Source organism: Aspergillus versicolor (assembly GCF_001890125.1).
Source record: "Aspergillus versicolor CBS 583.65 unplaced genomic scaffold ASPVEscaffold_2, whole genome shotgun sequence".
In the NCBI taxonomy this organism is placed as follows: domain Eukaryota; kingdom Fungi; phylum Ascomycota; class Eurotiomycetes; order Eurotiales; family Aspergillaceae; genus Aspergillus; species Aspergillus versicolor.
In genome coordinates this window covers 1,480,002-1,499,987 of record NW_024467525.1, presented here as the reverse complement: position 1 = coordinate 1,499,987, position 19,986 = coordinate 1,480,002, and the positions used below count along the sequence as shown (strand labels likewise).

The window sequence follows — 19,986 nt, the reverse complement described above, 5'->3', positions numbered from 1 at the left end:
GGCGTTGTCATGGACTAAACAATAATGAACTAGATCTTCATAATCTCCAAGGGTTTGTTCGCGGGCACTTCAGCTCGTAAGCAACCATTTATCCTATTCCACCGCATTATAACGGTCTAGACCGACCATGGTTCTCCAGTCGGCTGTATGAGAAGTGACAGCTGGGGCGTGCGGGGGATCCAAGGCAAAGCAGTCGGACCTCGGCCGGCAGACCACCACATCTGGAGCTTAAATATACTTGACCCCTCAAATGCATCAACCACAATTCTCAAGCATATCTACAAATCATACAGCGAATACACATACACAATGCCGCAATCAAATACCTACGTCCTAGGAGTGGGCATGACCCAGTTCCTCAAACCGCGCCGGACTAGAGAGTACCCAGAACTCGGGTATGAGGCCGGAGTGAAGGCCATGCAGGATGCAAGGATAACTTACGATGATGTTGAAGCCGGTATCGCTTGCTACTGCTATGGTGATACCACCAGTGGACAGCGCATTTTCTACCAGTTTGGACAGACATCCATCCCAATATACAACACAAATAACGCCTGCGCAACCGGTTCCGCCGGCCTGCATCTGGCCCGGACGTTGGTGAAAAACGGAGGCGCCCACTGCGTTTTAGTCTTGGGCTTTGAGCAGATGCGTCCAGGGTCGATTCGCTCAGTATGGGACGACCGCCCAAGCTCAGTTGGGCCGTCTACGGCGCTGATGGAGAAAACGCATGGGAAGCATAAGAGCCCGAGGAATGCGCAGTACTTTGCAAATGCAGGCGTCGAGTACATGAAAAAGTATGCAACCTTTCCCAGTCCTCCTGGAATATACCTGGCAACACATGCTAACAGCAGCCTAGGTACGGCGCAAAAGCAGAAGACCTCGCCGAGATTGCCCGTATCTCGCACGAGCACTCCCAGCGTAACCCCTACTCCCAATTCCGAACCGCGTATACTCTGCAAGAGGTCCTAGACTCCGGCGTCATTCACGCCCCGATCACGAAGCTTCAATGCAGTCCAACCAGTGACGGCGCCGCCGCAGCCGTAGTCGTTTCACAGGAGTTCCTCGACGCCCGTCCACACCTGAAGTCCCAAGCAATCCTAATTGCAGGCCAGAAACTCCTCACCGACGATCCCTCCGTCTACTCAGGAAGCGCCATTGACCTCGTTGGCTGGGGAATGACGAAGCGCGCAGTGACCCAGGCCATGGCCGAAGCAGGCGTCACGTCAAAGGACATCTCAGTCTGCGAACTGCACGACTGTTTCTCTGCGAACGAGCTCATTCTCCTCGACTGTCTTGGTTTCTCGGAACCCGGTAAAGCCCACGAGCTCGTCCGCCGTGGCGATATCACGTACGGCGGCAAGGGACCTGTAATTAACCCCTCTGGTGGACTAATCTCAAAGGGCCACCCTCTAGGAGCCACGGGTCTAGCGCAGTGTGCAGAACTGACGTGGCAGCTGCGCGGGTGGGCTAATAACCGGCTTGTAGAGAATACCTCGGTCGCGCTGCAGCATAACCTGGGTCTTGGAGGTGCGGTCGTGGTGACGGTGTATAAGCGGGCGGATGGAGGCACCAATCCGAAGCTGTCTGAAGCGGAGGTTGTTGCTGCATCTGGGGTTGGGTATAACCCTGCCACTGAGGCGCGTTACGTCAAGCCTGCCGATGCAGAAAGGGTTCGGAGTCGCGTCAAGTCGGATTATCCGTTGGAGGATACGGTGCAGAAGCTCTCTGCGAGGATCTAGTGGATGGACCAATTGTTATGTAACTCGTCTGTTGTCAATAACAATTCACTTGACACTCCCACAATGGTATCCTTATTGCAGTGGAGATATATATATCGCGAGGCGACATATTAAATCGATACACGGCTTACACATGAAGCATGTCTTGTATAAAGAATTAAAATACATAATACGACTTCAGAAGATGTCCCAACAGACAACAACCAACACAATTAATTAATGGTTGTTTGGTAAGAAGATGGTCGTCGGTCGGATGTTGCGTAGTGGTGTGGGAAAAAAAATTAATAAAAAAGAAACGACCAAGACGCGACTCGAACGCGCAATCTTTGCTGATTTCCTAACCGGAAAGCAACGCCTTACCATTAGGCCACTCGGCCGGTTGATATGCTGATCGATTATCTTCCGATTTATGAGCTAGTGATAGAAAATGTTGTCTTTGTATAGGACAGTACTATATGGATTTTCAAGAAAACTTGCTCTTTGACTTATCAATTTAACTTATATATCACCTGTAACTTGATGGCCTGCCAAATATCTTTAGAAGTCGATATCTACAGGGGGAACTACTATGTTACCCTCTGCCACAAGCACAGCAGTTCCTGAGATATGAATATCCACCAGACCGGATCCCGCATCCTTCTGCACAGTCAACTTCATCAGACACCGCCGACCTTTCTTCAAGCCCTGGGCCACTTGTATCTCTGCTTTCCCACAATATGCGACACTTATAATACCATTCTTGAATAGTAGTGCGGCCAGCGGACCTGCCGCGGATCCGGTGGCCGGGTCCTCATTCCCCATACCTGGACTCATGAACCGGGCTTCCAATTTCAAGACACTCTCTTCGTCATTGGCCAGCGTGAATGCGTATATACCACTGTTGTAGCTGTTGGTCTTTGCCAGTTCCCGACTCAATGCTTCTAGATTCGAGAAGTCGATGCGATCTAGAACCTGTTTATCCCGGACGGGAACAAGAAGATGCCGTGCAGCAGAGGTAGTCACCACCTGAGGTTCGGATAGAGTCTTTTGACCATATTCAAAGCCGATTTCCGAGGGATTTATACCCAGAGCGTCAGCGAGGGTCGATTTGTTTGGGTGCTTATCCAGGAACTGAGGGCGACCCTGACGCATGGTAATGTTGATCTGGGTTTGGGGTGACCCAGACACTTCGACTGGGAGTACATCGTCGCCTAACTCTTGGTTGTATACGTTGGGCTCCGAGCCATTCCCTCGTTGTAGCTGCTGGGAATTGATAATATGCCACCAAGCACCGAGAGAATTATGGCCCGCTCCAAAGACCTCCCCACCGTTAGGGAGGAACGAGCGAAGTCGGTAGGTAGAGTCGGGTTTTGTAGGAGGGCATATGAACGTTGTTTCTGAGAGATTAAATTGGCGAGCAATTAATTGCATTTGGGTTGTAGTGAGTGAGTGGGTCGTATTGGCGACGACTGCGAGAGGGTTGCCTTTGTAGGGCACGGTCGAGAAGACATCGACGATGGAGTAGGAGCAGCTCATTTTGAGATACTAGTTTTGTTCTTTAGAACAGTTACTCGCTCTGTACTTATACTGCTCTATTACAGGACTGTCGTATTGCTGATAAATCTGGATTCCCTGGAATACGACATGCTGAGAAATCCTCGTATTCAAGGTCGATAATATTCCATCCACCTACTCTAAATCGGGACAACCGAAGACCACTTGGGAATGGAATATTCAAGGCATGACTGGAGTGGAAATCTTTGTAATGTTCGCCCTGAGTAATAGATACTAAGCATACTGGCTGTTCCTGCCATAAAGTCGAAGTGCAGAGCAGGCACTCGCTCCTTCCGAGTAGTATCGAGCCATGATAGTTGTAGGAAAGCCGTTAACAGCAGAGCTTATCTTCATTCATACAATAATGGCTGCTTTGTATTCCCCATCTGGAGGGAGGTCTTCCAGACAATCACAGAAAGAATCAATCCAAACGACATCGTGGCAGTTGGGTGCTATCGGCTCGGAGAGAGCGACGATGGATTTGAATGTCCGCCGACTATTGCAGTTGGCGTGAAGCACGATTCGGAGAGGGGTTGGAAGGACGTAAGGGAAGGAATTGTTGAACTGTTTGATGAGAGCAGATTGGTGACGGTGGGTGTGAAGATTCACAAGGAGAAGCTGTGGGGGCAGTGGGAACCGTGAGATTGATTGCTTTACTGGCTGGTGGCGTAGAATAACATGAGACTGAATGCCATTTTAATTCTTGTCCAAAAATTAGCTGAAAGCATGAGTAGCAACAGGTTAGTGTTTATCCATTTTATTATTGCCGGACATCTTCCAACCCCCATATTTGCTTCTCTCTAGTTTTGTCTGGGCAATATTGGCCTAGTAGACGCGAGCACACGCAACATAATAATGGCTTTGCTGTAGAGCCAAGGGCGTTGTGGGGAATCGGAAAGCACATCGGTAACTATGCGAAGAACAGCCGTATTCCTTTCCAGACCATCTTAGCAGTTGATGATCAATTCTATCATTATTGCTAATTAGCCAGTACCCATCTCTTCTTGTTTTCACCAAGCATGGTCCTACATGGTGATACTTCACACGCTTACGGCGGCTGGCGGCTTAGGATTCCGCTATTCCTCATATACTTTCCGATACGGAAACGCGCGGAAGCCAATGCATTAGGCATTTTCGTAAAGAAAGGCCTGAAGTTTAAACAACCCTCGTCTTGCTCGTCTGGCCTGTCCATGGATGCGTACCCTTGCGCTTCCGTCGATCGCAGAGCGGAGTGCGGAACTGAGGGCCGCGTTACAGTTAATTTGCCATTTGGGGCTGAGTTTGAATATGGACAGTGTAGATATAAGCTCCGGCTAATGCATCGGTAGAGTTAAAGCTCAAAATTAGGTGTGGCCATGTGGCGGCCAGCGAGGACCCAACTGCCGACAGACTGGCCCGGACAAGACAGGACAAGACCAATTGACTGACGTCGATCAACTCAAAAGCCACATCCCCGTCCAATATAGACCGTTTCCAATGAAGATGGGCGGGTTCCCAGGTCGGGACCATGGTTCACGGAACCGAATTGGCCATGTCCGCCCCCGCGTCCAACTCCGCGTTCTCCATCTTGACTCTGGGGTTGGCCACTAGACGCATCCCTAGTAGATATTGGCCTGTGTAGCTTGAACCCTGGGTGCGCAAGACTCTGAACTCTGTGATTTGCACTTTTAAGCTCTATTGTGCTTTCGTATCCCACAGCGATCACCGTCAGGCTATCTTGGCGATCTTTCTTGGACGACGCAGCGGCGGAATACTTACCGACTCCAATGCCGGACGAATTTGGGCGATGCTGTATGGTCATTGTGACTGCAGCTCAGTGGTTCCCCCAGATCTTCATGACGGAATAGGGGGTGCTGCGACGAGCTCCGATGCCTGAAGAGCGTCTATAAAACCCCCCCGTCTTTCAACCAAGTATGAACCATACAATCTGCTAGCAGATGAAATCCTTCATATCCTACAATCATGGCATCCAACGAAGTTTCTGAGAAATATGACCTCCAAAACACCATCACAAACGCCACCACCCCATCCCCCCCTTCAGAGCCGACCCCAGGCCAGTCCTCCCACCTAGACTATGCCAACTCAGCAGGTCTCACGCACACAATCACCGCAGAGTCTCGCCTCCCTGCCTTTGGCGGAGCCTTCCAGCCGGGTCTCTATCGCCCGCAGAAGAAGGCAGCCAACCCTGCACCCCTCGGTCTCTGTGCCTTTGGCCTCACTGTTTTCCTCTTGGGGTGTGTCGAGATGAAGACTCGGGACATCACCCAGCCTATCTTTCTTGTTGCACCTGCATTTGCATACGGGGGGTTGGTCCAGCTACTGGCTGGCATGTGGTGAGTTCAATAAACATTGCATTGTCATCCAGGTCTAATGAATACAGGGAAATGGCTGTAGGAAACTCGTTCGGCGCGACTGTCCTCTCCTCGTACGGTGGATTCTGGATCTCATTCGGGATCATCCTAACGCCAGGTGGTTTCGGAATCAAGGAAAATCTTGTGGAGGCGAGCGCTGGGACGCCTGATATGTTCTACGACTGTCTGGGGTTGTATTTACTCGTTCGTCAACCACCTCCATTCGGAATCCTTCTTCCTCCTACCTTACACTAACGTTTAAACGTACAGGCCTGGTTCATCTTCACCATCGTAATGACCCTATGCACCCTCAAATCGACCCTCGCGTTTTTCACCCTCTTCCTCTTCGCCGATCTTGCTCTCCTCTTGCTAGGAATCGGATACCTCCTCCGAGACGCCCAGGGCACGCCCAACAGCCCCCTGTGCCAATCCGGCGGCTTCTTTTCAATCATGTGTGGTTTCCTGTGCTGGTATAATGCCTTTGCCGGTCTGGCGGACCGCAGCAATACCTATTTGATTCCCCCGGTTGTGCATTTCCCTTGGTCGGAGCAGGGGCGCAGGTCTCGTGGTGGGGATGTTGAGGCGGCGTAGGTCAGAAGTTTGTGGTGGCAGGTTTTGGTGGTGTTGATGTACTTGAAACATATGATTTCGTGGATTCTTATTCTATAAGTAATTTACTTCATTCTATTCATTGAATAGACCCACTGTTCCCACGGGACGATATTTCTAATACGGACTACATAATAGAACTAGTTTCAAAGTCCAGGGTTATAGTTAAATTGTTCTCATTTTATGGACTATAGAAATATGAATGGAATTCATTAATTAACCTCAGACAAGGACAAAAATACATGTAAAACCAGACCGGCAATGCATCAAACCAGATCAAGCCAAGTCAGACCACATGACATGAATATAGAAGAAACGAGCGTTAGAACCACATAATCTACGCTGACAAGCAGCAAACACCAATCAAAGAAAGGTTAAAAGAAATTAAAGAACCACGCCTACAGAGCAAAGGCAAGTAGAGCAGCAACACCAGCAAGGGCCGTGAAGACACCAGCAGAGGGAGCAAGCTTTCCAGCAGCACCGGTGAAGGCAACGGGGCCGTGGGAAGAAGAGGGGGTGGCCGAGGACGACGAGGCGGCGTTCTGCTCGGGCGAGGCGCCGGTGGGGCGCGCGTGGAACAGCAGGCTAGAAGATGAAGCAGGGGTGCTGCTAGCCTGGATGACGACGGAGCCGTGCGCGGCGCCATCGGGCACGTACACGGGGATCACGGTGTAGGCGCCGGCGGTGCCCATGGTGATTTCGGATTCGGCGGGCGCGTGGTAGGCCCCCGAGGTGGGCGAGGGCGCAGACGCCTCAGAGCCGTACGCAGCGGGGGTGGGGATTGGGGCAGCCTGGGTGGCCATGTCGCTGTGGACGTTGGGGTTCGGGGTTGGCTCGGGGGCATAGGCCTGGGAGCCTTGCGCAACCGGGGTAGAGACGGGGGCCGGCTGGCTGGCCATGTTGCTGTGGATATTGGGGTTCTGGATGGCCTGGCTGGGGTACTGGTTCTGAGCAGCCTGGCTGGAGGTGGGAGTCTGGGCAGCGTCGAACTCGGGGTCCTCCTCGGCAAGAGCAGTCTCGGTGGCCATCGCTGTGTGCGTACGGGTCATGGTCACAGTGTGGGTGACCTCGGAGGCCTGGCAGGCTGCGTCGTTGGCGGCGTGGGAGTCCTGGCCGGGGTAGCTCATTTCGTTGTTGGTGATTGCAGGGGATTGCTGAACGTCCTCATCCTCACCATCCTCACTAGCAGCGCTAGCGGAAGGGGCGAAGGCGCGCTTTTGGTGCCACGGCCAGGAGTAGTCGATGTCCACACTGTGGTCATCCTTGTAAGATCCCTTGAAGTCGTTGCTGGCGCTGTTCTTGATGGGGATGACGGCCACGTTTCCAATGTCCTTGCCATGAGGACCCTCGTGGATGCTTCCGGGGGCGTCACGGGCTTCCTTCATGCCGGTGTGGTAGCCGCCAGCAGGGCGGTTTGCACCGTGGTAAGGAGGGTTGGGATGACCGGGGTATGGGTACCACCAGTAAGGCCAACCCGGGTGGCCCTTCAACGAGTGGTCGTCTTTGATGTCCTGAGTCGTCTCAGACTCGGCCTCATTCTCGATACCGATAGTGGCCTTGTTGCCAGTGTCATCACCTGTAGGGCCTTCATGGATGTCACCGCGCTTCCAGGGACGTCCCCACCCGGGAGGAGGAGCATAGTAAGGCCAGCCGGGGTAGCCCTTCACTGAGTGGTCATCCTTGATATGCTGCGTCGTCTCAAACTCGGCTTCATTCTTGATACCGATATTGGCCGCGTTGCCAGTGTCATCGCCGGTAGGGCCCTCATTAATATCGCCGCGCTTCCACCACGGCCAGCCGGGGTAACCCTTCAATGAGTGGTCGTCCTTGATGTGCTGGTTCGTCTCAGACTCGGCCTCATTTTCGATACCGATAGTGGCCTTGTTGCCAGTGTCATCACCCGTAGGGCCTTCATGGATGTCACCGCGCTTCCAGGGACGTCCCCACCCGGGAGGAGGAGCATAGTAAGGCCAGCCGGGGTAGCCCTTCACTGAGTGGTCATCCTTGATCTGCTGGGTCGTCTCAGACTCGGCTTCATTCTCGATACCGATGGTGGCCTTGTTGCCAGTGTCATCGCCGGTAGGGCCCTCGTTGATATCACCTCGCTTCCAGGGATGTCCCCAAGTGGGAGGAGGAGCATAGTAAGGCCAGCCGGGGTAGCCCTTCCACGAGTGATCATCCTTGATGTCCTGGTTGGCAGTGTTGGAAGCAGAGTTCTCATGGCCAACAGAGGCAGCGTTGCCGGTGTCATCGCCATGGGGGCCCTTGTAGATACCACCCTGGGCGTGCGCAGTGGCCGCCAGCACGGCGAGAGGAATGCCGCCGTTCAAGCCCTTCATTTTTGAAAAGTCTTTTTTTTTTTTCCAAGTAGTTTTGGTTGCGGTGTTGAATGAAAGAGGGACTTTGGGGTGGGAACACAACAAGACACAACAAGTACAGAGAGCTAAGCAAGAAACACCTCTGAATCAAATCCAAAAGCTCTCAGCGAGCCAGTGGTCGGCCGCACCTTTTAACAGGAGCTTATCCAGGATATCCAGGAGGTATACGCGACGGCATTCGCGATGGCATGTTGGCTCCTGGGCAACATTGCTGAGTCGGCATGCGATCGCCGGGACGGCGCCGCGGCGAGAATGTGGTTAAGAATGGGTGGCGCTCTTTCTACACTGAAATTCGGATATTCACCATACAAGAGGGCAATGAGGTGCGGAGGGAACGCATTCCAGCGTCGTCAGTGCCGGAGGGGTGACCCCTGCAGGGTCTTCAAAACACGTCCTTTGTGACCGGCGATGGGATTAGCATCAACGCTGATCTGCAGTCAGGCAGGTTTCTGGCATGAAGAACAAAGAATCTACTGAGGTCACCAGGGCTACTAATACTGGAGTCTAATGTAATTACTTAGTGATGTATCCTGTCATAGACATTCCCCCCCTATCGTCGCCATTGCTAGAGACGCAACGGGGGTGAACTTCCTGTCAAGGAGTTTCTCTCCAGAGCCGATCAGTCCGCAGACCGAAGGCAACGCGTCGCCGTGAAGGCTGGACGACGGTCGTGGCAGGCTCTGTTAGCTTTTTTCGATGTATGGGAGAGAAAAGAGAAGAAGAGGAAGCGCCGCAGAATTTTCTGTATTTATTTGCGTGCGGCACGTGACTGACCCACAGCCAAGGCACCCAGGCAGTAAGGCACTGACATTCAGGCACCCAGTACGGATAGTTACAAGTTAGGGAGTCTGTTACATATACAAGAAAGAAAGACGCAGGCTAATGGACCTGCTCCGACCGGTGATTCCCGCTCCAAACGCCCCCGCCGACTGCTGCTGTGATCCCCAGCGCAATCGCCACCATGCATCCCACCACCACGACCGCGATGACAATCTTGACGGCGATGCGCTGCTTCTTGCTCAGCCCGCTCAGACAGTCGAACCGCCGCTTCTTCTGCGCCCAGAGCTTCGAATCGCGGTTCGTCGTGCTCATATTCCGCGTCTCGTCGTCGCTTAGCCGCTTCCATGGCGGGCGCGACCCGTTCTCCAGGTCATCGATGGGGCTGGCGATGCCGAAGCTGCGGGTGCGTTTCCGCTGCGAGGTGAAGCGGGCGATGGCTGAGGCCGCGGAGGGTGTTGTTGCATGGCGGTAGAAGGGGGAGTAGGGCTTTGCGCCGATAGAGGGGTCGTAGTCGGGGACTGGAGCTGGGAAGGGCTCTGAGTGGGAGTGTGGTTGCAGCGGTTCGAGTTCTGGTTGTTGTGGTGGATGAGGAGAGGCGAGCGGGTCTTCAGGCGTGTCCTTTTCGGGGATGGGAGAGACGGCGGCGCGGCGAGGGTGTTTTGGTGTATCCAGCTCGCCTTCTGAGGTGTATGAGAGCTGTGGAGAGGGTGGGAGGGAGTTGTATAGCGGCTTCTCCTCGGGGCCTGATGTGAGAGTCGCCATGTTGCAGTTGACCAGGATCAACAGGGTGATCTCCAGATGAGAGCTGTTGTTGTGTTGTAACACAAGAATGGATGACGGAGGCAGCTCCTTAAGCAATTGCAGGCCTTTACGCTTGCATTTTGGCTGTTGGCAGGGCAATTATCCGTGCACTGCTGTCACTGTCTCAGCCGGTATTCGACAACTCAAACTCGTGTTTGTTTTCGAGAAGCCTCTGCATTCTTTGCGGCAGCCTGGAATTAAAGAACAGGCTGGACACAGGGGTCAGGGGGAGTGGGTTCGCATCCCTTGTTTCTTAATTAAATGCGTTACAGGAATGCTGCAAATAGAAGAGTTTGCCACGAGCAAGGGTCCGGGGCCGGCCATAGCTTGTGCCTGGCAGTTTGACTGGAGGAAATTGCCACTTGCCAGTCCATAACGGTGTTAAATACTGGAGTGTTAAAGTAGTGGGCGTAGTGGATATAGTGCCTGCTAGTCTGCCCCCTTAACCCTATAAGTGAAGCCGCACGCAACAAGCCAGCCCACAGTCCACATAAGAGCAACCCACCTATCCATAACACTACACCGTGTACACGTAGGCGACAGTATCTGTCATTCAGCCACTCAGTCCCCATCGTCGCCCCAGAACTCCCGTAAATCCTCGACCCGCCAAGCCGTCGCCCAGCCCGTCTCGCGCTCGATCCTCGTCAGTGTCTCCACTATCGCTGCGTGCTCTGAATGATGCGACATGACCTTCCCCGCGATCCAGAGCGGTTGCAGTGCGTTGGTCCAGCAGCCGCTGTATAATTAGCATCGAAAAAGAAAGACAGGCTAGTGATACATACTGGTGTGCATTCGAGGCCGAGATGGCGCAGATCTGGCGCGCGTGCCAGAGCACCGATTTCTGTTCTTCTTAGTACCAGCCTGTAGTTATAGCTTGGATAGGAATGGGAATACCGGTCGTCGCGCAAGAGAAAGCGTCTTCGGCTTGCGCTGTAGCAGTAATAAAGCGCAAGTATGGTACAGCTGGTTCCCGGATACTGTCCCACATCAACATCATGCACCAATTAAACCCAAAAACTAAAGAAAGTTAAATAAAGTAACGTACTGGCAGCCCCATTCGCATACAGAACAGTCGGAAACGGCCTCTCAGCACCCCAGTCCGCCGACGTCGTCGTCGAAACGCTAAAAATCGACTTCATCTGGCTCGGCCGGTTCTCGTACCACTGCTCAACAGATTCAAATAATCGGCTCCAGCGGCTCACATACGACTCGCTACTATCGTCAGGACTACCAGGGTACGATGCAGAGGAAGATGGTCCCTGGCCGCGCCGGAAGAGCACGCCCAGTGTCTGTGCGCAGAGAAAAACGGTGTGGTTTGCGTAGGTGTCGTGGTTGGATGCGAGGAAGAGGCGCGTTGCGTCGGCGGGGGTCATGTCGTTGGGGATCCAGTGGTAGATTGGGATAATTGTTTCTTCTTCGGAGATGAGGCCGCCGCAGACGTCTGTCTTATTAGTCCCGTCCTGAGAGAGGGATAGGGAGAAGGGGGGGAGTACCCATGCGTGCAAAGCACCAGAATAGAGCCTGTTCCTCTTTACCGGAGAATCCGTTGATCTCGGCGGCTTGGATGAGAAATGCGCAGCCGTCTAGGTGGCGGCGCCATTCTTTAGGGTTGCCTGTTCCAGTATTAACATTTGATATATTCATCCATATTTAAGGGAATGGTACAGCTTAGCATCTCCAGCACACAGAGAATCACGCAAGAGGCAATAACAGGAGTCGTCTTGCTTTCCAGCTCCGGCAGCAGGAGATGGATAGCCTCCTGGTACAGAGAAAGACTCTCGGACTGTGACTTTTCGTTCTGCTTGCGCTCCATCTGCCGCGCTGAAAGGGCGAGGATGGAGTAGCGCAGATGCGGCGCCGATTTGGACATCTGGGGGAATGTCGACGCAAAGTGGCGGTGGTTGTCGAACATGTCCAGCTGTTTTGTCAGCCTTTCATATAAGTATAGCTCAAGGCATGTCTTACCCAAAGACAAATCTCGTTCAGATAGTTCTGCCACAGGATGTTCTCCCTGTCTGGCGATAGTTCGAACCGTCCGGGTCGCGCCCGCGACTCGCTCCGTCGACGATCGGGGACAGAGCCAAGAGCAGATGTAGGTGAGCCTGGTCGGCTGGGGATATCTGGCCGTGCTGTCCAGAGCTGTCGGTTGCGTAGGGCTGTGTGGAGGGCCTCGTACGCTGAGCCGGGCAGGAAGACGTCGTTGGCTGGGTTATCGAGATCGGAGAAGACGCTGGAGTCGAAGAGCGGCGGCGTCATGCCCGAGTATGAGTTGAAGTTGCGCAGTGCCGTGAGCTCGTCGACCATGAATTCTGGAGAGGAGATATAGGGCTGGCTGATGTCGTTGGTGAATTGCGCCGAGTTGGACGGAGACGTCACCATATGGCCTGGGCTGAAGGTCTCATCCTGTCTGCGAGTAGGGTTTGGCATATCAGGAGTCGGAGATGGTGATAGAGCTACCGCTTGGTCTCTAGGTGAAGCAGCAGGTTCAGCATCCCTAACAGGCGTCTTCTCCCCCGGATCCAACCCGTCATCGTCGTTCTTGTCCTTCCGACGCGACGGTTCAACAGTCAAAATCTATACAGTGATATAGTGAACGACTGCCAGCAACTCTCTGAATATTTAATACACACCTTGAACTTCCCATGCCGGCGTAACGGACGACCAACAGCCTGGTTCATTGACGGATGCTCCGGCTCCAGCACCTTGATATTGGCATCGCGGAAAGCACCGACCTGCCGCCACTGGCAGCGGTCGCCTCGCCGTTTACACCCCGAGCAGGTCGGTTTTATCTCGTCGCCTGTTCGTCAGCATATAATTTACAAGTCTAAGACGCGAAACGAACATTTCCGACGACGCCGGCTGCAGTTCACACAGCCCGTGCGTGTACGCTTGCGGGGGGGAACAGGGACTGGACGCGGAGAGGTCTCGGCCTCGGGATTCATATTGGAATATAGATAGACAAGACACTTGCACTCGTAACATGGACAATATAGGAAAACAGAGTAATGTACAGCAGGGACAATTGCTTAAGAGGGGAAGCAAAGGCGGCGGATTGCCCGATTGGGAAGCGTTAAGCGCAGTGGAGTCGGGCAAAGTCCGGGGATGGCAAATTCGCAGTAAATGCAATAATTGCCAATTAGCCATTTAGCAGGATTTATTGCATGGATTGACTGGATTGAATGAATGGTTCACTCCACATGCTGAACCTCCGCGTCCTTCTCCTGCAGTCGGTGCTCGGTGTCGCCCGCCACGCCCATCGACGCGTCCCAGTGCAGCCGCACCTTCTCGCCCGTGAACAGCCGGTCGATCTGCTCCAGGGTGAGATTGCGCGTCTCCGGGTAGAGGAAGAAGATGATCGGGAGGAAGCAGAAGTTGAAGATGGCGAAGTAGATGTACGTGCGGTATCCGATGTTGCTGATGCTGACCGGGGTGATTTCCACCACCAGGAAGGTAAAAATCCCTAAACCGTAGAATTAGCAAGGATTAAGCCAAGGAAATAAACAAGATAGAGATTTATAAAAACATACAGTTTGTTGCTGTCGCCAAAGCAGCAGTGCGAGTTCGGATGGCCAGAGGCGCATATTCCGCCGGGACTGCTGTGGTTAGCCTGGAGAATGGAATCGCGAAGGGAAGACATACGCAGCCATGGGACTGCCAGCAATCCAACACCAAAGAAGAAGTTGAACAGGAACAGCATCACTGTGGCCACAATACCCGCTGCGTGCCCGCCGTCGTAGACCGTCCCTGCCAGTATAGCCATGCAGGCACACTGTCCGCCCGCAGCGAAGAGCATGAGTTTGCGACGGCCGAGTCTGCTAATAAGCATTTATTCATTTACGGAGAATAAGGTACTTACCGATCAATCGCCCATACTGGAACAAATGTAGAAAAAAAGTAGGCGACGCCGTTGAAACCAGCCACCAGCAGAGCCAAGTTATGGGTCATTCCCACCGATTGCTCGAAGATCACGGTATTGTACTGTCTTGTTAGATGAATCAATGGAAATTCGAAGGGGAACATACATAGGTAATCAGGTTAATCCCCGATAGCTGCTGCATCATCTGTCCCCCCATGGCCAGGAGAGTGCGGTGTCGGAACCGCTGAGGCCCATCCTTCAGCAGCATCTTGAAAGAGCCCTTCTCAGCAGCCTGGCGCTCTTCGGCCATGGTGTGAGTAATCTCCGTCATTTCCAGGTTGATCACCGCGTCGTCCTGGCCGATATCGCGGGCATTGGGCTGGACGGCCCACAGGACTTGACGGGCGTCGTTATGGCGGTCGTGGGCGATGAGCTGTTCATTAGTCCTGTTCTGAACACCAGCAATGGGCTCTCATGGTACTCACCCAGCGAGGAGATTCTGGTAAGACCAGCACACCGAAGAAGGTGACAACGGCGAAGAGGATCTGCAGGGCGAGAGGGAAGCGGAACTGGGCATCGTTGTTGACATAGCTCATGCCGTAGTCTATCCAGTTAGCATGGCAATAGCAAGTGGATCGTTGATACATACCAACCCAGTAGGCCGTCATGACGCCAAAGATATTGATCACCAGTTCGATAGCAAGCTAGGCTGTTAGTATGGAAGACAAGAAAGTAAAGGCAGACTCACTCCTTTTCCTCGGCTGGAGGCTTTGCTCAGTTCGGAGTGCCAGACAGCTGCATTCGTTAGCTGAGAAGTAAACAGAAGAAAGAAACATACGGATAGTACTAGTGTTCAGACCATTGCCTACACCGGCAACAATGCGTCCGACAATCATCTGAGGAATACCAAAGGCAGTGGCCTGGAGAATCGCTCCGATGGAGAGAATAATACAGCCAGCCATGATACACCACCGACGACCCAGGCGCTCACCAACCAGCAGCGACGCGATAGCACCAAAGAAACAGCCCTAGACTTGTAAGCAGCAGCGTAATTGGTTGGGTTCCTGCACGCACAATCTCGTAGATAGCAACCCTAACCAGTCAGCCAGGCTCCAGCAGTAGTAATAGGGGAGCTTACACTGTTCCCTGCAGGGAGGAGTTTCCATGGCCTCCCTCAGTCGTATCAATCTCAGGGAATGTCCGGACAAAGGCATCGCCGGTCAACAGACCTGCCATGACACCCTGGTCATATCCGAATCTGTGCTGTCAGTGACATCCTCCAAGGATAGGGGATATACCCACAGCAAGAAGCCACTGCCGGCCGTGGCCGTGATGGCCAAAGAGAGCGGCCGTCCAACAAGAAAAGTCATATCGTTATCGGTACTAGCTCGGAAATAAATGACCCTAAGAAATGGAGTCGTCTAGCCCGGGCAGATGAGCTTTATAAACGAATCCGGGAGAAAGTCGGGAGCCGTCATCGGGACATCGACCCACGGGGTGACGGCGTGGCGCCGGGGTTAAAGCTTTAGCGGAAGGATTCTGGGGTTGCAACTCAGGAACGGCTGGCGCAAAGATAAACTAAAAAGGGCGCAGTAAGATGCTTGTTCCTGGCCGGATCTCGGTCTGTATCAGGATAGATGTACAGCCCCCCCTGTCGAACAACTACACCTCAAACACGTAAACAGCCTATTCCGCCCACGTTTATTCTGTAGACAACTGCATACGCAGTCTGTTCCTCCTGTAAACGATCGGCCAACGTGTGTTTCAAGTCGCATGTTCTCTGGGCCAAGTGGAGCTCTCCGGACAACCCCCGGGCCCCCAGATCCCCAGCATTACCAGATTAGGAAATCTTAGACGCTTCACACAAGCCCTACTGGCCCACTTCCCCTGACAAGAAATGTTAAGCACATCGGGATGCCGTGGCAGCTGTCCATGCATAGCAAGCCTGCTCCATCGGCATAAATCGATATGCATTATCTCCTAGTTAGGCTATCCTACGCATTCACGCAGTAGACAGCACATACACCCCCATAATTCACATCCTATAAATCCCACACCCCTCACCTCCCCCTCAATCCGTTATCCATCTCGAAAGTAAAAAGATACAGCCAAAATGTCCCCCATCGCTGTCCCCGGAACGCCCTCCGAAACCCCCACCCCGGCCAACGGAGCCATCCCAGCACCCGTCGCAAACCCTCTCTTCTCCCTCTCAAACCGCACAGTCGCCATCACCGGCGGTGGCCGCGGCCTGGGAATCGTCCTAACCAGCGCCGTCCTCGAAGCCGGCGCCGATGTCGCCTGCCTCGACCTTCTCCCGGCCCCCAGCGCCGAAGAATGGGTCGGTGTCCAGAAACTGGCTGCCTCGCGCGGCCTGCAGGCATCATACATCCAGTGCGACATCACAGATGAAGAGTCCACAAAGACGGCGCTGGAGAAGATTGCCGCGGTGGGAAAGGAGCGCGGAATGCCACTCAGGGGCGCGATTACCTGTGCTGGCATCCAGCAGATGGTTCCGGCTTTGGAGTACCCGGTTGATTTGTGGAGGAAAATGTTGGATGTCAAGTATGTCTCTCTCTGTGCTCTCTCTTATCTGCTTTTTACATTCGATGGTTTGTCTTGTTTTGTCTGTGGCTAATGGTTCCAGCGTCGTTGGAACGTTTATCCCCGCTAAGCACTGTGCGCGTATATTCAAGGAACAGGGGACCGGGGGGAGCATTGTGATGATTGCGTCGATGTCTGGGCAGATTGCCAACCGGGTATGTTTTGTATCATATGAATTTCTCGGGTAGAGGAACTAATGACAGCAGGGGCTAACATGCACCGCATACAACTCATCCAAGGCCGCCGTGCATCAGATGTGCCGCTCCGTAGCCCAGGAATGGGGCCAGTACGGTATCCGCGTCAACACATTGTCTGCCGGGGTATGTCTTAATCTTGAGTTGTAGTACGAATGCTAACGTTGTCTAGTACATCCGCACGGCCATGACAGACGCTCTTCTGGTAGCCAAGCCCGAGGTCGAAGAGACCTGGATGCGCGGCGCCCTGCTCAACAGACTCGGTGTCCCCGATGACTTCAAGGCGCCAACGGTATACATGCTCGCCGATGGGAGCGGGTTTATGACCGGGGCTGATCTGCGGGTTGATGGCGGACACTGTGCTTCAGCATGAGATGACGAAATGTTAATGAATAGATTAGATTAATAGACATAGACTGCAAGTCACTAGCTCAGCCGCACGATCACAAGAGCAGCTCGTATTTAGTAGTTTATTTCTCTCGCTAAAGTTAAATCGCGACTGGTGCGCAGAGCCGGACACGATGTTATTCGAGATACGGTGGGGCTTCAGCTGCAGCTCGTGTCTTCTTCTTGGCCTGATCGCCAGCGAATGAGCCTCGCGCCAGCAGATTTGGGTTTTCATGAATACGAACGTCGAGCGGCCACTTCTGCGCCTCAACGGCCCGAAATGGCTGAGATTAAATAGAGGGCCTTCGCCGTGATCGTGGCTCAGCCCTCAATTTGCAAGACAATCCCAGCATCAACAGAATGAAAGTCATCAAGCAAGAAGAGGGCTCCACCCCCCTCTGGGAGATGTCTACAGGCCCAGGTCATGGCCACGACGACCGCAGCTACGACTATGAGAACGCCCCCGCGATGGAGCAGTCACGGCCCTTCCTCGATACCTCCAGGTTGTGGGGAAAGGAGGAAGATGACGGCGCATCAGCCGGTCCTGGAAAGCTCTACGTTATCAGCCCCTTGACATACCTCATCGGGTACATGTCCATGATCGTCGTCATGGGTATAGCCTGTGCCATCCTCGCGCGGACGTACCCGGGTGCACTGCAGTATACTGCTATTGTGGCTGTCATCATGGTACATCCATAACTCATCGACCCTTCCAAAGGATAGAAGAAACTAACAATCTAACAGGGAGTAACCGGCATGTTCTGTACATTCGGACTAGACCTGCTCCTCCCAAGATCCAAATCCCAGAGCGACCCCACGCCATCAGCAGCATCGTATATCCTAGTCATCGCCAGGACCGTCATCTGGCTAGCTGTCTCTGTTGCCATGCTGGTAACCGGTGCCATGGCAGATGATTCAGACGATCGCGAGAAATCGAAATTTGCGAAACGACGCGGGCGTGGTGGGGGTGGTGGGGGTGGGAGGGGGAATAAACCGCCGCCGCCGCTGAGGAATTTGGCGATTGCTTGTGGGTGTATGGGGATTGTTGTGTTGTAGGTTCTCTTTTTTTTTTTTTTTTTTTGTCGACCGATTGTTTCGATTGAAGATTTGGGCTAATGAGGATAGTTTGACTACGCTTGTATACTGGTATCCGGTAGTGGTGGCGAGATATCGCAAATACTCGAAAGAACAGACGAGAGACATGTACGAAGGGTTAATTTTGACGGAGGGGAGTAAAGATAGTGTGAGGGCATTGTTTCGTGATATCAAGAATGCAAGAACGTATTAGTTTCTGCTTATGCAGTATGTGCAACTGTCTATGAATGTATCGGATCCATTTCAGCCATTCACCCAGACGAATCTAGTATGACAGCTTCAGTGGCCTAGATGCAGTGAAGCTCTCCTCCATCGTGAGTGTGGCAGTTCTGCAATCGTTAGTCGCGCCCTCAACGTTGATAGACTGTACTCACTTCGGGGATATCTTCCTCGTCATCATCATGTTCGTGGTCATGGTCTTCCTCATCACCAACACATCCAACCCCAGGAACAGCAACATCATACGCATACACCTCTAGCGCGAAATACTGCAGCGTCTCCGAGTCATGCACAGCCTCAGTGCGGTTTCCCTCTGCCAGCTCCAGCACCTCACTATATCCATCTGCGTAGTGCTCGATGAGACCCTGTCCGAAAGCCGGCAGGTGGTAGAGCCGGTGAAGCAGGTCACCAGCCCAGAACGTGTTTGTCTCGGATCCTGAAACGGTATACCCCTGGGAGCACATGGTGCTCAAGGACCGGCGGGTAGTGTAGCTGAGTTCACAGATGACTGTCTCGGAGGTAGCATTCTCGCCGCGCCAGTGGCCGGCCCAGTCTTCATTGATCAATGTTAGCATTCGACTAATTAAGCGGGTTGTGAAAGCGTACCCTCAAGATCACAGTTGCCATCGGGGTTGTCACAGCGGAAGAGGACAGACTCTGGGTTCCCGTTGATGATGATGTCGTAGGCGCCGATGGGGGTGATGGCGGGCCTGTCACCGAAGTACTTGCGGTAGATGGTGCTCTCGTTGCCCCATTGCAGGATGTGGTCTTTGGCGTGCTGCACGAGGGTGACGGTCTCCTGCAGCGCGGTGGCGAGTTGGCGCTGCTCGGTCGCGTTGCAGCTTTCGTGGATGGGGAAGGGAGACTCGATAGGGTCCTCCAGGGGTACAGGGGACTGTGTCGGCAGCGCCGCAATGGGGGCGCAAAGGGCCAGAGCTAGGGCAAGGGGCCACATTGTAAAAATACGAACGATGCTTCTTTTTTTCTTTTTCTTTTTTTAGATTGGCCGTTTCCTGTCAGTCTGCAAGGGTATGCAAGGTCTACAGGATCGTCCTATTGACAGTATTTATACCTGTTTCCGCATCTTGAGTACCTTCGAGATCACCAAGAGATGTCCAAGAAACGGGAACTCTTGGAAGGCTTGGGTTCTGTGTATCTCCCGATATCTTCTGTATGTTTACTAGAGCTTCGCTTGTATCCCACGCTTTGCCAAGCAGCCAAGGCCACGAGGGGACCCTGGGGACAACAGGCTAAACTGCATCGACGGCGTGATCCGGGCTTGTTCTCCACCACGGAGAGGTTGGATCGGGAGCGGCAACAGCTGTTGGCACTTGGCAAGATATCTGTTCTTGGCGGAGCGCTTGGCAGGTGTACCTTGGTAGTTAGTGAGGATGTGAAATGCGACAGTCTCAGTGGGAGGTCCCGGTGATGGTCAGATTTTTT

General features: G+C 53.3%; 11 protein-coding genes and 1 non-coding gene across 12 annotated transcripts; 5 read left to right on the top strand and 7 right to left on the bottom strand.

The window, feature by feature from the left end:
* Window positions 1–309: 309 nt before the first annotated feature.
* Window positions 310–1,739, top strand: ASPVEDRAFT_124296 (uncharacterized protein; the record flags this gene model as incomplete). The annotated part of the gene is made up of 2 exons (XM_040806165.1): window positions 310–794; window positions 857–1,739. 2 exons carry the CDS (start codon window positions 310–312, stop codon window positions 1,737–1,739), a joined length of 1,368 nt encoding a protein of 455 aa, XP_040664100.1.
* Window positions 1,740–2,035: 296 nt separating this feature from the next.
* On the bottom strand, window positions 2,036–2,116 carry ASPVEDRAFT_t35. Its single transcript has one exon. It is a non-coding gene; the product is annotated as a tRNA-Arg (tRNA).
* An 80-nt stretch (window positions 2,117–2,196) lies between these two features.
* On the bottom strand, window positions 2,197–3,327 carry ASPVEDRAFT_37769 (PhzF family phenazine biosynthesis protein). The gene has a single exon (XM_040811569.1). It carries the CDS (start codon window positions 3,252–3,254, stop codon window positions 2,277–2,279), a length of 978 nt encoding a protein of 325 aa, XP_040664099.1. The 5' UTR covers window positions 3,255–3,327; the 3' UTR covers window positions 2,197–2,276.
* A 1,907-nt stretch (window positions 3,328–5,234) lies between these two features.
* On the top strand, window positions 5,235–6,253 carry ASPVEDRAFT_185700 (acetate uptake transporter family protein; the record flags this gene model as incomplete). Its single annotated transcript, XM_040808959.1, has 3 exons — window positions 5,235–5,605; window positions 5,653–5,827; window positions 5,894–6,253. 3 exons carry the CDS (start codon window positions 5,235–5,237, stop codon window positions 6,212–6,214), a joined length of 867 nt encoding a protein of 288 aa, XP_040664098.1. The 3' UTR covers window positions 6,215–6,253.
* A 377-nt stretch (window positions 6,254–6,630) lies between these two features.
* Window positions 6,631–8,571, bottom strand: CweA (putative GPI anchored protein; the record flags this gene model as incomplete). Its single annotated transcript, XM_040809758.1, has 1 exon — window positions 6,631–8,571. One exon carries the CDS (start codon window positions 8,569–8,571, stop codon window positions 6,631–6,633), a length of 1,941 nt encoding a protein of 646 aa, XP_040664097.1.
* Window positions 8,572–9,309: 738 nt separating this feature from the next.
* ASPVEDRAFT_452517 (uncharacterized protein) lies at window positions 9,310–10,452 on the bottom strand. The gene has a single exon (XM_040813239.1). The coding sequence runs from the start codon at window positions 10,150–10,152 to the stop codon at window positions 9,490–9,492; it is 663 nt and encodes a 220-aa protein (XP_040664096.1). The 5' UTR covers window positions 10,153–10,452; the 3' UTR covers window positions 9,310–9,489.
* Window positions 10,453–13,251, bottom strand: ASPVEDRAFT_452516 (Zn(II)2Cys6 transcription factor). The gene is made up of 9 exons (XM_040813238.1): window positions 13,034–13,251; window positions 12,822–12,988; window positions 12,157–12,765; window positions 11,857–12,109; window positions 11,685–11,804; window positions 11,237–11,632; window positions 11,086–11,168; window positions 10,974–11,032; window positions 10,453–10,927 (listed from the first exon to the last, which is right to left on the bottom strand). Exons 1-9 carry the CDS (start codon window positions 13,131–13,133, stop codon window positions 10,753–10,755), a joined length of 1,962 nt encoding a protein of 653 aa, XP_040664095.1. The 5' UTR covers window positions 13,134–13,251; the 3' UTR covers window positions 10,453–10,752.
* Window positions 13,252–13,379: 128 nt separating this feature from the next.
* ASPVEDRAFT_147571 (uncharacterized protein) lies at window positions 13,380–15,417 on the bottom strand (the record flags this gene model as incomplete). The annotated part of the gene is made up of 12 exons (XM_040808133.1): window positions 13,380–13,651; window positions 13,719–13,784; window positions 13,831–14,003; window positions 14,048–14,169; window positions 14,214–14,480; window positions 14,533–14,651; window positions 14,697–14,751; window positions 14,796–14,842; window positions 14,886–15,075; window positions 15,122–15,140; window positions 15,186–15,305; window positions 15,350–15,417. The coding sequence occupies 12 exons, from the start codon at window positions 15,415–15,417 to the stop codon at window positions 13,380–13,382; spliced, it is 1,518 nt and encodes a 505-aa protein (XP_040664094.1).
* Window positions 15,418–16,160: 743 nt separating this feature from the next.
* ASPVEDRAFT_185693 (oxidoreductase, short chain dehydrogenase/reductase family) lies at window positions 16,161–17,570 on the top strand (the record flags this gene model as incomplete). Its single annotated transcript, XM_040808958.1, has 4 exons — window positions 16,161–16,609; window positions 16,692–16,803; window positions 16,855–16,968; window positions 17,015–17,570. 4 exons carry the CDS (start codon window positions 16,161–16,163, stop codon window positions 17,213–17,215), a joined length of 876 nt encoding a protein of 291 aa, XP_040664093.1. The 3' UTR covers window positions 17,216–17,570.
* Window positions 17,571–17,589: 19 nt separating this feature from the next.
* On the top strand, window positions 17,590–17,928 carry ASPVEDRAFT_25216 (uncharacterized protein; the record flags this gene model as incomplete). The annotated part of the gene is made up of 1 exon (XM_040809757.1): window positions 17,590–17,928. One exon carries the CDS (start codon window positions 17,590–17,592, stop codon window positions 17,926–17,928), a length of 339 nt encoding a protein of 112 aa, XP_040664092.1.
* Window positions 17,726–18,660, top strand: ASPVEDRAFT_452482 (uncharacterized protein). The gene is made up of 2 exons (XM_040813236.1): window positions 17,726–18,281; window positions 18,355–18,660. Exons 1-2 carry the CDS (start codon window positions 17,986–17,988, stop codon window positions 18,515–18,517), a joined length of 459 nt encoding a protein of 152 aa, XP_040664091.1. The 5' UTR covers window positions 17,726–17,985; the 3' UTR covers window positions 18,518–18,660.
* Window positions 18,612–19,498, bottom strand: aspf2 (major allergen Asp F2; the record flags this gene model as incomplete). The annotated part of the gene is made up of 3 exons (XM_040816794.1): window positions 18,612–18,653; window positions 18,699–19,096; window positions 19,150–19,498. The coding sequence occupies 3 exons, from the start codon at window positions 19,496–19,498 to the stop codon at window positions 18,612–18,614; spliced, it is 789 nt and encodes a 262-aa protein (XP_040664090.1).
* Window positions 19,499–19,986: the final 488 nt, after the last annotated feature.